We start from the raw sequence: 15,663 nt of genomic DNA on the forward strand, positions 1-15,663 counted from the left end.
AGTAGTTAATTTTTAAAGATAAAGACCTGCATATTTTTAAACAAAATTAAACAAAGTGTTTAATCTCAAATTTTAAAAGGTAACAAAGAAACTATTATTAATACAACATGATTTAAAAATTTTATTTATAGCTTTTTCTTTCTAATGATTTTCTTATTTAACTGAGATTTTTTCGACCGTTGCCTGGTTTATTGTTTTACACATTTCTTTGGAACGTGTGAAATTCACAACCTTTGACATGGTAAAGTGTTTCTTAGTTTTGTTTACATTTTTAGGAAATTGTTGTATTGTTTGTTATTAAACCAAATGACAAGTAAATTCCCTTTCCACCCGCCAAACATAAACGTAACCAACATGTTCATGACCTATACTCAAACATTATTTGTTATTACTTTTTTAAGTTTAAAATTATTTAACACAATTTTGATTTTTTTGAACATGCTAAAAATAAACATTGTTTAGTTATAATTTTTTTTAACAAGAATTTTACATTAGTTTAATAATTTTCTGAAGAAATTTAAACATGTTTCTTTTTTTGAATACTTCATTCATTTTATGTTCAATAGCGTTAATCAAGTTAAGGTTAAAGGTGTATTTAGACAACATTTAATAAACAAACTTGAAAATTAAGCAAATAGTATTTAAAGTAGAAATGCGAGGGAGGAAAAAAGACATTATGTGAGAAAATAATCTAATAAAAGATATTGTTTGCTGAGAATAGTAGAAAATAAAAATTTTTATTTAATTTATGATATAGAAGATAATGAGATACGCATTGGAAAGACTTTTGAAATATCTTTCAGCTGATACATATATCATTTAAAAACAAAGCCATTTGTTTCGATTATTTAACACCGTATTCTTAAAGTTTCACTTTTTAACTTTATTTATTATTTCAACCTAAATTCGAAAAAGTTAAAAAAATTTAATATTTTATTAAAAAAACTCCATATAATAACACAAGGATAAAAAAACACAAAAACTCTAGGGATTGTAAAGCAAGCAAACATTGACCTTAACTTGTTTATGTTGAAGAAAATGATCACAATGAACTTGAATTGTAAATAATTTCAAAAATGTGTGTTAAGAAACTTCCATAATTTCGTTGAAGACAAAAAAACGCTCATACATACATTCCTGCAAACCAAATGAGAAAAAACTGCAAACTTGATTTACTAAATTTGAGGTTAAACATCTGGTAAAGTTAAAATCTAAATATGATAACGGCAAACTTTTAAACATAACTACCAAAAACAAATATTATATTCACAGATGGACGGACATATTTATGCGCATAATAAATTCCTTAAAAAAAATATAATTTTTAGGAATATACATATATAGTAATAAATGTATTATATGAATTAATGTTAAAAGAAGCTCACAGTACAAATACATTCATACAAATAATGTTTAATAAAACCGGCCGGTTGTAGAACAACAAAATGTTACGAAAAATAAAAAACAACTAAATAAAAAACCCAAATATAATTGAACAAAATCGATTGAATACTTGTATAACATAAAATGTATATGATTTTAACAAGGGGGCCACACTGGTTGTTGTTGCAGCAGCTACAGTCAAAGGTACCCAGCAGTTTTACAATGAGCAAAGTATCCCTTTGCATCGCAAATCAATATTCCAGTAGTTCGACAATAAAACAATAATTTCAATTTACTTTTAACCAACGTGAACACTTTATTGCTCCTAGATATTCCATCTAGAAGTGTATCGTAACTTTTGCGTTCACAAGCAATACCATAACGACTCCGGCAGGTTATTGGGTTCGATTACCATATGAAACACGGACAGCAAGCCCGATAGAGATCTAGGTGTTTTTATTCTCATTTGATGTTATTAATTAATATCGTGGGAAGTGCATCGTTACTTAAGTGTTATCTGAAACGTAGTTTATTCCTAAAGTGTCACAATAGGGTTAAATTCTGTAACCAGGGGAAACAAAAGATGTTAGTTACTACTTAGGAACAGTCCCACCGAATTGAAGGGTTTCGCCAAACCAACATCAACTAGAACCGGGTTACTGCCATTCACTAAAATCATATGTTTTAGATTTGTAATTTTTTGATTTTTTACTCTCTCTCTCTCTCTACATATAACCAGCTGGTTAAAACTGCCTGGTTAATTTAAATTGTTAACATATTCAACACAATGCTACAACTGTAGCAGGAATGTGAAATAAAAAAGTACCAAATTGGATCAATTGTACCAAGTATGCAAATAAAAAGTATATCAAATAATTTAATGTTTCAAGGTTTCGGAAAAAATCCTACTACACTTTCTGAATATTATTTCTTAATTCATAAGATGATTTTTCCGAAATTCTTAGTAAATATTTTTGAATACTAATATTAAAACAAAAATATATATAGTACTATTTATACCAAGTTCCAAAATGTTTAAAATGTTTGATAGAGGTTAAATTTGCTTATTGAAGCTTTCGATTCTGTTGGTTCCATAAGTTGGTCATATTGAGATTAAATCTTGCGACGTTCAAAACACAGTCCTTTACTTGTTCAAACCATCCTCAGGTACGAAATCTCTCACGACACGCTATTTTGTACAGTGTCTTTAGCTATTTATACGTGGTTGTCAGATCTTACAACGTTGTCAGAAAAATGTTGTAAGATCTAACAAACAGAGATACAGTTTTCAAAACGTAAATTTTTCCCGAAATTTCAAACTTTGTCAAAATTTGATTCTTTATTAGGAAATATACGTGTTAATATGCTATTAAAAGACAAAATAATAATTCTAAAATTCTGTAAAAAATAGGCTTTTATATTATTGGTACCATTTCCCCATTCCATTTGAAATTGTACCCGAAAAACGTCCCTGAACTGTTTTAAACATAAAGCATAACATACTACATATAAAGTAACAGGTTTTAATAAAAAAAAACATTTGCAATGGCAAAAAATTAATAAAAAAAATATTTAAAAATCATGTTTTGACATTATTAACAGTTAACAAAAACACAACAATTTTACATTTAAACTTTGTTAATGTTTTTAGGCCTGTCTTACTTGTGTCTCTTGTTTATTGCCTTTTCATTAAGTTCCTTAAATGTTTGTAATCTGTAATTTGAACATGTGTTTTCGAAACACTGTAAGTATATTATAATTGAAGGTAGTAAATATTCCCATCTGAGCTTGTTAACTTTCTTTGTTTGTGAAAATTTAAATTAAGAAAACAACAACAACTTATTAGAATTTTAACTTTAATGAAACCGCTACGTTTTTAAAGAAAAGTAAGCCGCCAAAAATAATTAACATGTTAATGAATTTTTTAAGTAAAGAAAAATAAAAAGTAATAATGTTAACACCTTGTAAGAAAAGATCTGCAAAAACAAAAATTATCTTGGGAAGCAAATTTCAAGTTTGGCATAATTGATGTTAAAACTGATGATTGTCTGTTCCACACTCTTTCTTTACATTTAATATAGAATTATTTTCTTTATTTATGTTTTGATTCTTTGTTATTTTACCATATAACGTTCAAAATTATGACCCAATTATGTCACTTTGTGACATTGTGTAGAGTTTGCGTAGAGATGAGTCAATTTATAGTTTTGTCAATCATTATTAATTATTATCATATCTTTGTTAGCCGAGATCAATGTCACGTATCGCTTTCAGGTGAAATTTTTATAAAAAATTATTGTAGATTTATTGTTTTTTTTTTTGTGATAAACACAAATATTATTTAATTAATTTATCATATTCACGCCGTTTTTTGTGAATTTAAGGAGTTTTTTTTTTAACAGCGATTTTTTTGCTAAGTCATATTGGGCGCTTGACATGCATGGTGTAATGATTATCTTAAAATTATTGTTTTAGTTGTCTTTGTAAAAACGTGATTGTAATATAAATTCAACTAAATTTGTACTTTTTAACGATATTTAAAACTTTTGCAAATTTTATATTTACAAATGTTAAATTACAACATTATTTTTTTTATTTTTCCTCAAATGCTTTTATTCCTCTTTTTTAAAATTAAAAAATATTTATTTTATATTTTAAAACTGTTTAATTAATTTTTTTTATTATTTTAATTTTTAGCAATCCTGCAACGTTCTACTGTCGAAGTGGGGCGTATTAAAATACAAGGTGTTGCCACTTGTTTATATTTATGTATGGATCCCTGTGGTGCTGTTTATGGCTCGGTAAGTTAAATCGTTACTTTTTAAAAAAGTAAAGTTATTTCTTTTTTGCATCAAACTAGTAAATAATTAGTAGATGATTAACACAATTAATATTTCAATTGAATAAGAAAATTTTTAGCACAAATTGCATGACATTTTAATATATTTTTAAGGCTTGAATAGGGTTTCCATGAACTTAAAGTATTAACTAGATTAACAAAATTAAAACAAAGTTGCAAACTTATTAAGAAGACAATTAAGTTTCAAAACATAAAAATCAAACCCCCAGCAAATACAAAAATTATTTTTCAAATGTTTTTTAAATTCGAAATTAGACTCAAAGCTGGACAACTTCCACAGAGAATGAATTACATAGTTGATTATAGAGGTAGTATGTGATTTAATGGGATATATTTGGTTTTTTATAACAACTTTTTGTTAAATTGTTCTGAATTCTAAAATTAAGTACGAATCGAGCTCAAATTAAGCCTAACGTTTTAATTTAACTTAAATAATTAATTAACATTAATAAATGTTAACATTAACTATTATGTTGTAAAAGTTTTGTTAAAAATTTCTCATCGATTATTTTATAATTTAATTAATTGGCATTTAAAAGTTTTAACAAAAACTTTTTCCTGAATAAATATGTAAATGTCACAGGTGATTGATAGTTTTGCTTTAAAACTTTAATATACTTAATCCATCATAATAATAACAATATGCCCCCCTAAAAATGCTACTAATTTAAATTTAAAAAACACATTACCTTTCATAAATAAAAAAAACTCTGAGTGGGATTTCTTTAGGGGTCTTATCATAGGGTCTTTATTTTATTCAAATTTAATAAAATCAATTACAATTTTTATTAATTGACTTCTTAGAATTTTTTAAAATTAATACCCAAAAATTTTAATATAAAAATTTCCATTTCATAATCTTAATATTCAAATTTCTGAACATAAACATTAAAGAAGAAACGAAACAAATCTTGTCAATCAAATTCCCACAAATTTATTTTAATAAACTTTTGGGCAAGACTGGCTTTGTAAAAGCCACAACTTAATTAAAAATCAATTTTTTTCTTTAACATAATTTTATCAAGTTTATATTTTGAGGAAAAAACAAATTGAAACAAGTAGATAGGAAAACGCGGCGCCATACTCCACTTCATATTTTCTAAGGTAACAATAAACAAAAACTTATTAGGAATTAAACTCTAAACGCTTAAGAACAGGTCTTGTCTTAATCAAATGTAATGGCTCTTAAAATAAATTTCATTTTAAATAATAGACCAAATTCTTAAAGAAAAAAAAAACGAAAAGAGTTTATTAAAATTAACCACAAAATGTATAAATATTTTCAATATGTAACCAAATAAAAATTGAAACAATTTTGACGCCTGTCTGGAGATTTTGAAATTCTTTCTACGAATGTTTTGTTTAGATTTTTTTTGGTAAAAAGCGCTATCGTATTGACAGGATAATGGAGATAATGATGGAATTGGGCATAAAAACCATACAAAATTAATTACGCCTTTCTTTAGGTTCATCGTTTTTTTATTTTTTGTTCTTTCTCGCTTTTAGAGATGATAATTTTTGGTTGGGACTGGTGTGTGTGGCATTTCATATTTGGTACAAGTATAAATAAAAAGGGTCTTTATGGAAGAAACCATGGGCGGTCGATCGGGTTTTGTTGTTTGTTTTGTTTTTTTTTTAGGAATTTGAGACAATATAAGAAAATGACCAAACAAAGAGTTATTTCTTTCTGCATATATTTATTAAAAAGGAATATCAATATTTTGTATAGTTTTAATTAACATTACAAATATTAAAAAAATAAGATAATTTAAATATTTTTTTTAAATTTGATGCAATAAAAGTAGGGGACATTTTATAACATTTTATGACATTTTAATACTAATAGCTGGTTAATATCCCTTTTCAGTCTAGACTTTTTGGGCGGTGTATTCAATATGTTGCCGTTAAAACATTTGCATGTCAAACTTGCAATCATTAGTCGCAAAATAAAGTTATTGAATTTGCGTCAATTTTCTTTAAACCTAAAAAAATTCATTCTCAAGTGAGACTCAAACTTGAGGCTAAAGAATATTCAATTAAAAATATGTTTAGCAGTATTTTTATTCTCTTTTTTTAAACTAAACAAAAGGTATAAAATTCTAATTTATGGCGCCAAAGTAACAATCTTTTTTATAACAATAATTCATTTGCGGTACATTTCACACAAAACGTGTAACTGCCAAATCATGTTTTGTGCCGTTTATGCTCTAGCACTTGTTTAGTTATTGAACAAAAATGTCACATTTATCTAAATCCCGGTACTAATCCTCACAACAGGCCGCTTGCTCTTTTTTTTGTGTAATTTAGTACATAATGCAGAAATCATGAGTTTTTTCCTAAAACACATTTTAAATATTAAACTAAATAAATAATAAAAAACTATATATGACAAAGGTTTTGCCTAAAAAAAGAAAAAAAGGATGCACTCTATTTTTTCTCTAAAAACAACCGACATTAGTTATCACTTTACTATTGTTTTTTTTTCGTTCTAGAAAAAAGGACATAATTTTCTGTCAATTTTTCAAGGATATTTTAAGTGTGTAATTATTGTTTATTTTTCATCATCAAACACAACAACACTTAAGGGTAGAAGTGGTTTTTCGTAAATAGGATCAAATTTGTTTTGTTCCCTTTTTGGTAAAATTTATTGTGTTGATTTTGCCATGAAATGGCGTCGAAATTGTCAATTTATTGGTTTATCATCGATTTTTTTATTTTATAAAGAAATTTATGTTCTTTTCAAGGTATTGTTGTGTTTTTAATGACTTAACCACAGCGATATTTTATTTATGATCTTTATAAAATATCGGTTTACCTCAATAATAATGTTAAATGTTTTGTAATGATTAAACCGTAGACAGGAGTTGATACAAATGATGTTAAAAATTTGCAAAAAACAACAGTATTTTTGCAACACCCCATTTTTATTCTGATTGTGCCAACCAATTGTGTAACAAAATATTTTTAATCCCGCTCCATTAGTCTGTGAACAAGTTAAAATATTAGTTTTAGTGTATTCTCTCTAGTCCATTGACTAGTCTAGTCAAGTCCATAGGTCAGTTTATAATCTAGAATATAATTTACCCTAGCCTATAGTTCAGTCTATAGTCATGTCTGTATCTATAGCATATACTCCAGTCTAGTCTAGTTTATATACTAGTCTATAGTCTCGTTTATAGACTAGTCTATAGTCTAGTCTGTAGACAAGTCTATAGTCTAATATGTAGTCTAGTCACTAATCTAGTCTATAGCTTAGTATGTAGTATAGTCTTTAGTCTAGTATGTAGACAAGTCTATAGTCTAAATGTAGTTTAATCTATAGTTAAGTCTATAGTCTAGTCTTTAGCCCAGTCTATAATTCAGTCTATATTCAAGTCTATAGTCTAGTCTATAGCCTAGATTATAGTCTAGTTTAGATTATAGTATATAGCCTATTTTATAGTCCATTCTGTTGTTTGGCTGATAGTAGTATAAACATATGTGTGAAATAGGTTTTAATTCTCTTTTTACGCTCTGATTTAAATTGTTTTCAAGTTAAACCTAAAATTCCTTTATATGTACTTCTTTTACTCTCTCCTTGATCCTAACGTTGATAAACATTTTTGTCGGCATTCCTTTTTGGACGCTCATCTTTCATCATTAGATTTTAAAAGATAAACGAACTCATTATCACAGGACAACGACGAAATCTGTGACGCCATCAAAACAATGACCAGAACAAAGCAAAACGCTGGATAAATAAGTCAAAATAGGTGTGAGCAGTCAATAAACAACAATAGTTTATGTGACATTTTGACAGGTGTTTTATAGGTTACATACATATATGTATGTTCAAATAGAAACAGAGCAAAAAAGAAAATAAAAACAAGAAGAAATTCTGGCAGCGGCAACAAGTAGTCGTGTAAAAATTTGATCATATGTTAAGATTATTTAAAAGAAAAGATAAAATCTGTTTATGTTAAAGAATTGAATGAAATCTATCTTTAGTTGAATATTTTTTTTCTTTCTTTTGAGAAAACAAATTTCAGAAGTGTTAATGATATTTTTCTATTCTTACGACTAACAATTTAATGCCAAATAATACATACCTATATTTAAAATTTAAGAAAAAAAATCTATATTCCTTAAATTCCGCACATTTTTGTGGGTTGTCTGTAAAATTCTGACATTATTAATTCTATATGAACATTTTGAATAATATGTTTTTGATGAAAAAGAAACAATTCATCAAAATGTGTTGTTTTCATTAAAGAAATATTCTTTTTTAAATTGTTTTTCTTTTCAATTAAAAAAACTGAAACATATGATTGATATAAAATGTAAATGTCTCAAATTGTAACATTGTCTTTATTCCGTTCAGTAGCACTTCAAGTTCAATGCATTTCAAAAATCACAAACAATTAACAACGTTGAACCAATTTCGTTGACAGGCAATTAAAATATTTTTTAGTTTTGTGTCAACTTTAGACGAAAGTAATGGCAAAACAGCCAGCTCTAACTCGAGACTGGATGCGGTATATAATAGACACTGTGACACAGACAGTCACATGTACTTTTGTATGTATGTCTAGGTCTATGATTTGCCGTGACTGATTAAAAAGAAACTGATATTAGTGGTATTCGGATTTCAGTGCAAATACTATTGCAAAAAAGCAAAACTATTCCTATACATATGACAAGGAAAAAGATTGCATTTGTCACATTCTTACTTTATGACATATAGATACTCAAAATATTGAATTTATTTTTATGAAATTCTATTGCATATATGCAATACTATAGCTTTTTTCCAAGATAATAGAAAAAAGTATAATAAAGGCTTTGTGTATCGAATACCTCTTATAAATAACTTCTTGACAAAAACTATTCAAATATGCAATTAAATTCAAGAACTCATAACATAAGTTTTCTTAATATTTGTTTGAGCTTTTAAATTGTCTCAAAATTTTCTTTACCACATAAATAGCACATTCCAGGAAAATAGAAATAGTTTTGCTAAATATAATGTCTATCTTACTTCGTATATCTTTGTTTACCGCAGTTCAGTTTGCCTGATATAATATCCCCATTTGTAATATTATTAGGTCTGTAATCATCCATGCTATATTGTTTATGAACTATAAAGTTGTCAACATTGATTTGACAGATAAAACTGTCAACAAAAGTATTTTCCCTCCAAGTAATTTTTTAAAAATGTTTCCCTTTATAAGCTTTATTTTAATAATAAATTAAAAAATACCAGAAAAAAGAAAACTAAACTAAATTATGTGCCCTTTTTAGGAGCAATACTTTGCTGCTAGTTTCCTTTCATTCAAATTCTAAACTTAAGCGGCTTCTGGTCGCGTTGCTTGCCAGTGTCTAGTGTCTATTTTAAATTTTGTTTTAGTATTTTAGTGTATTCATAATTTGCTACAATGTGCAACTAATTTTTGTAGCAACCAAGCATTAAATTAAAAAAATTGGGTTGATTTTAAACTGAAGAATTTTCAGTTTCCCCTTTTTTATAAAATAGAAAATAATTTGTATTTGTTAAAAGACAAATAGTATATTGTGTTAAATGTCTCCCTTATGAGTCATTATGGTTTTAAATTTTAAAGAGAAATGGAGTTTTAAATTTAGAAACAAATTCGTTGTGGTATTTTTACATTAAAATTCTAAGGCAGAGTTGTTAGAAAAAAATTCTTCTAAAAGATTTTCTTTTAACAAAAATTATTTATTTTGACTATAAAAGTGATTTTTTCTTATAAATAGCTTTTATAATTGCTTCCAATTAGGCAAAATGTGGGTCAACTGTGGTTAATCTTAATTTTTTTTTTAAGTAAATTCATGTAATGTGTTCGCTAGTTTTGTTTAAAGCTGTTGTTAACTTTACAGGCAGTTTGTTTTCATGGGAAATTTTAGTGTTTGCTAGCAGTTTTTTTTATAATTTCTATTTAAATTCTACATATTAAGAGTTTTAATAGGAAAATAGCTAAAATTATGGAGTTTACATAGTTTAATTTGAGGCAATTTTATGCAATGTTTGTTAAGTCTGGGAAAAGGGATTCTTTGAAATTTGAACAGTTGATTACGAAGTTAACATTTTAAGTAAAAACATACATTAAAAAGTATAGATTTAAAAAGCTACTAATTTTCATTACTTACCCATTAGCAAGTACTTAAATAAGTCATTATGTATAAAGGGTAAAATCACAGAATACATACAGGTCTACGTCTCATGTTCGATAGTTCGTCAAAATGGGCACTGAAAAATATGATTATAGGGAACTCGATAAAACATTACTTAAAAGTAATGCAAACAATATGTAGTAGAATTTGAAAAGTATGTTATAATTACATATTATGTTTGGGCTACTGTCCATGGCTGTCAGTTGTACACACTATCTTACGGCCTATGTCACGCTGTTTGCAAAATTAACAGGATTTAGTTCAAATTATATTTAGTTTTAATTGTTTTATTTTGCATTTTGTTTATTTCGAAAGTGATAATTTGAAATCGTAGCAAAACATATCATTTTCAGGGTTGTTTGTTAATATAGTTACGAACTTTTCAAAATGCTCTAAATTTTCCGGGTCCAAGTCGAAAAAAACATGTTTGTTCCATTATAATTTGGCGAATAGCTTTGGCGTCTTTTGAAAAGATAAAAACAATAATGTTATGTTGTAGTTGTTTTTTTCAAATTGAAATTTAAACGCCCATGAGATTAGAGAATGGCCAACACTTCTTTGGCTCGTTGGTTTTTTTTATGTTTCTATTTGTGTTTTTTTTTCTATTTTGCGGTATTGTTAAGTTTAAATTTAGAAAAATAAAAAAAAAAAACTAAAACAAATTAAAATTGTTTAACAATTAAAAATAAAATATTTTTAGTTACTCATTAGAGCAACAATGTGATGGTATTGTTGTACAAAGGGAAATAAATATAGACTTATTTGAATGAATGAACCAATTCTGTCGTCGCATGTCACATCCGGCAAATGAGAAGAGAACAAAAAAAAAAACAAAGCCAACAGAAAATGCAACAAAAAAGTAAATTAAAATATCATTTCGTTTAACTAAATAACAAAAAATATTAATAATATTGATTTGTGAATACTTTTCGAAAATTTTTCATTTGCAAATATTTATGTTATGACATTTTTTTGCCAAGAAATTTATATGTTTTAGTTTAATGCTGCTGTTTTGCCTTTGACAGTTTGGTGCTAAAGCAATAAACAGTACCAAGATGTATTTTTTTTTTGTAATTTCCATATTTATTTTTGTTATAAAATATGTCAACTTTTATTTTGTTTTTAAATTTTATGTTAATGTCTATAGTTTATGGCTTTTTTGTCATTAAATTTACCTAAGTAAAAACTATGTCAATTGTAAAAAAAACAATTGTTAGTGTTTAATTCTATAATTTTGTTTTGTTTAACAAATCATTATAAAATAATACAAAAATGCACTTTACTGTTGGCTTAATTCCCAGTATTTGTAAAATTGTTTGTTCCTCCTTTTTTTGCCTAAAACTATTCCACATGGTCTGTACCTTCGTCATATTAATATGATCAAACCATTTGCTGCCCTTTTAATGTTTATAGAAATATAAATGTTGCTATTCAATAAAAAAAAATGTTGCATTTTTTGCCCTTAGTCAAAAGTTTCATAATAAATAAGCTATAAAAAAGAGTAAATTAATAAAATTACTTTTTTTTCAAATTATACTAGTATAATTAATTCGACTTAAATCACTAATTTATTAAAATTTCTGTATTTAAATAAAATATTTTGCTTTATCAAAATTTGCTCATAAAAATGCAAAAATTTATAGTTTTTTATTTCAAATTAAGAAAAATAAAATCTAATTAAAGAAAAAAATAATAATATGTTAAAATAATTTTAAAATAAAACCTTGATTTCAAATTATAATCCCTAAAATACATTTCCCTTACATTAAGAAAAATTCTCTGGCATCTTATTTATGGGTGTGAAGTTGTCAGCTACACAGTTGTTAACAATTTACCAGCCTTAAATTTCTTAAAATAAAAGCATATGTGAATTTAGTATACAGCGCAAAGATTTATCGTTTCGCACAGGTGTTTTTTTATTAGAAAAAATGCAAAGAAAATTGTAACAAATGTTCTTTTGAAAATAAATTTTCAAACGATTTCAAATAAGAATGTTGTAAGCTGATACACAAAAAATATATATTCAATTTCTCTTAAGTTGGCAAAACGGCAGCGCATGTTAAACTATCAACTGGGTATTGAGAAACATTGCCAATTTTTATTTCACCTAATTAAAATCATAAATTGATTCCCACACGCAAGGTATCATACGATTTTAGTACATAGCTAAACAAAAAAATATAATTATATACATTTAAATAATTACGTAGAAAAATACTATTAACTAACTTTAGTTTTAATTAATTGTAAAGGGTTAAAAGAAGTGATTAGACAAGAGACAGAAAAGCGCTTTTAACTTTAACACTTAACAAAAAAACATTAAAAAATAACCAAATAACTTACTATAGCTTCTCGTTACAGAAAGAATTTACTGATGATTGTGTCTTCAATGAAAGCATGGAACAGCACAACTATAATACCTATTCATCCACCTATAATTCAAATACGCGGCGCAAATACTATTTGGCGTTGAATCGGCACGGTGAGCCGCGTAAATTACAAATACCACCCAGCCGTTCGTTGGGTAAATTAGCAACATATACGAATGCTATACCCGAAACGGTGCCGCAAGAGCGTGTCGAACAGCTGATTGCGAAAACATTCGGTGCAAATCGTGTTAAACATGGCATACGCCAACTCTGTGATACTGGCAAACCATTGATCGAATTGATCGATAGTAAAAACTTTAAAGCACGTCCCAAGTGCAATCCAAACAATAGTAATAATAATAGTAATAGTAAAAATACTTTAAGTAGGAATTTAGATAAAGAAAATACTTTAGTTAATCATAATCAACAACAACATCAACAAAACCAGCTTAATAATAATGGCCAAGTTTTGAACAACGTTCCTGTTGCCAATGATAAAAATAATTTAAGTTCCAATAGTCGAAGTAGTAGTAGTAGCAATAGCAGATCAGAAACAAATAGAGATAGTAGTAGTAGTAGCCCGAGTAGTATTAGCATTAGTCAAAATAATGGCCATATTAGTAATAGCAATAGTCATAGTAAACCAACAAGTAGCAATAGCCACCATAGTGACAGTTTAATAACAAGTAGTATTAGCAATAGTACAGCACCTCAAACCGGTAGTCACAGAGGCGGCAAGAAAGCGGGGAAGAAACGAAAATGCCGGCGTTTCGAAAACGAAGAGCAGCACAATTGCACCACACCGCTAAATCGGCCCACATCGATAACGAGGCGTGGCAATCAGCTGGGTCCCATAAGACAGCAAAAATGTCGAGATTTGCTACTACAACAGCAGCAAGCAGGGGTCACTGATATAGTACTGCCCCCCATGTGCACCAAAAAGGGTGGTCCAAAAAAACAACAGCAGGGTAACAATAGAAGAGGACAGGGTAAAAACGGTTTGGGTACCGATGGTCTAGGACCCAATAATCGACGTGGCAAAAAACTAAATATGAATCGAGGAGGTGGTGGAGGCGGTGGACCCGGAAGGCAGGCAGCTAAAAATAACCAAAACAATGGTAACAATAATGGCGGTTCAAAGAAAAAACAAAAGAATTCCAAAAGAGGCGGCGTTATCAACCCCAACAACAATAACAATAAGAAAAATAACAATAAAAAAGCCTCTGGCAGTACAACTGAAAAAACAGCCTCCACTTCCACATCAACGCTAAAGCCCAAATTCTGGGAAACCACATCGTTGATGCCCAGCACCACACTGTTCGAGAACTACGATCCGCATGCCGAAACCACCAGCGATCGTGGCGACAGAGAACAACGCAATGTAAGATACTCCAATTCCATGGAAGAATACATGGAACAATCATCGGAAGATACTTCGGCCGCCGAAGATCCTGAAGACGATGATAACGATATGGAGACTAACGACGAAATGAACGAAGATGCCAGCTATGAAGACGATTCATATGCTGTGCCCAGCAGTAGCCATATTCCCTATGCGGCTCCTGAGTCATCACACACGCCTCTAACGGCGGGAGCAGACGATTTTCTGTATTATGACCAGCTAGATTTGTGAGTTTTGACTTGTACTACTTATTCTTATTTTTATTATTATTTTTATATAAATACTTATTTTTTTATTACATACTTGTATTTAACGAAAACAAAAACAAAAATTTCCTCATATTATTTAGTTATTTTTTATTACTATTTTTACTATTATTTAACTTGTCTAATCTAATATATTTGAATGTAATTTATTTATTTAAAAAAAACCTTACATCAAGGCAGTTTGAAATTATTTATAATTTTGTTTTCAAAAACTTTTATTTTTTTTTATTTTTTTCTGTATGAATTTGGCTTTAACTACTTCTTTTTTAATTTAACTGATTTGTTTTTTAATTTGTTTAATTTTGTTAATTTATTAATTAATATTTTCAAAATTTTTAAGTAATTTTTCTTTTAATTTGGTAGAAATTGTTTAAATTTTTTATTTCAAACATTTTTAATGCATTTTTTGGGTTGATTAAGCAGAAAAACAACAACAAATTATAAATAAATTTAAATGTTAAAATGTATATTTGTTGCAAATATTATAGAAAATCATAAAAATATTTGTTTTTGTTTTTAAGAAAGTTTTATAGAAAAAATTTATGAAAAACGCAATGTACAAAGTTTAAATTCAAAATGAACAAACAATAGAATGAAAATACAACAAACAATAGTAATTAATCCAACATTAATTGTTTAATAAGGCATTTAATATTTAAATGATGAGAAGAAAGAAAGAAAAATATATAATAAATCAACAACTCAACACACATATATTTATACTATTTGTAAAAAGTCATATAACATTTTAATGTTTTATATATAAATTTAAATATACATACTTACTATATATAAATATTTATATACATATTTATCATTAAAGAATTACGTGTAAATTTTGCAAGATTTTCATACAAAAAATTGCATTACATACCTACATTTCCACATCCCACATACAACCACACACAATTACATGCATACTTATTTCACTAAAATTTACATATTGCTATTCATTTTCACATTAACCAAATGACAATTTAACCTTAAAAATATCCTTTCATAACCTCACATTTCCTGTTATCCATATCAACTATCAATCGATCCTTAAGACGATTCATTATAAATCAGTTAAATGGTAACATCCAACATTGGTCGCAAAATTAATCAATTCAAAATCATTACGGCTTGTTTTTTATCTATATATCTATTTATCGTTTTAAAATAAATTAAATTTCATTTAAATGGTATTTATTAAATAACCAATACGTTACCAAA

At 27.3% G+C, this 15,663-nt stretch overlaps 1 protein-coding gene across 4 annotated transcripts in view; it reads left to right on the plus strand.

Annotated features, from left to right (window-relative positions):
- The window catches only part of LOC111676778 (putative uncharacterized protein DDB_G0286901), a 99,519-nt gene that overhangs the window by 67,111 nt on the left and 16,745 nt on the right, over positions 1-15,663 (plus strand). For 3 of the 4 annotated variants that reach the window (XM_046949992.1, XM_046949993.1, XM_046949995.1), the window contains exons 2-3: positions 4,081-4,184; positions 12,773-14,409. In XM_046949992.1, coding sequence (XP_046805948.1) covers positions 4,081-4,184; positions 12,773-14,409 — 1,741 coding nt within the window. Of the gene's footprint in view, positions 1-4,080; positions 4,185-12,772; positions 14,447-15,663 lie in introns of those variants that run through there. The other variant, XM_046949994.1, reaches the window with a different exon arrangement.

The sequence above is a fragment of the Lucilia cuprina genome, chromosome 4 (genome assembly GCF_022045245.1).
Source record: "Lucilia cuprina isolate Lc7/37 chromosome 4, ASM2204524v1, whole genome shotgun sequence".
In the NCBI taxonomy this organism is placed as follows: domain Eukaryota; kingdom Metazoa; phylum Arthropoda; class Insecta; order Diptera; family Calliphoridae; genus Lucilia; species Lucilia cuprina.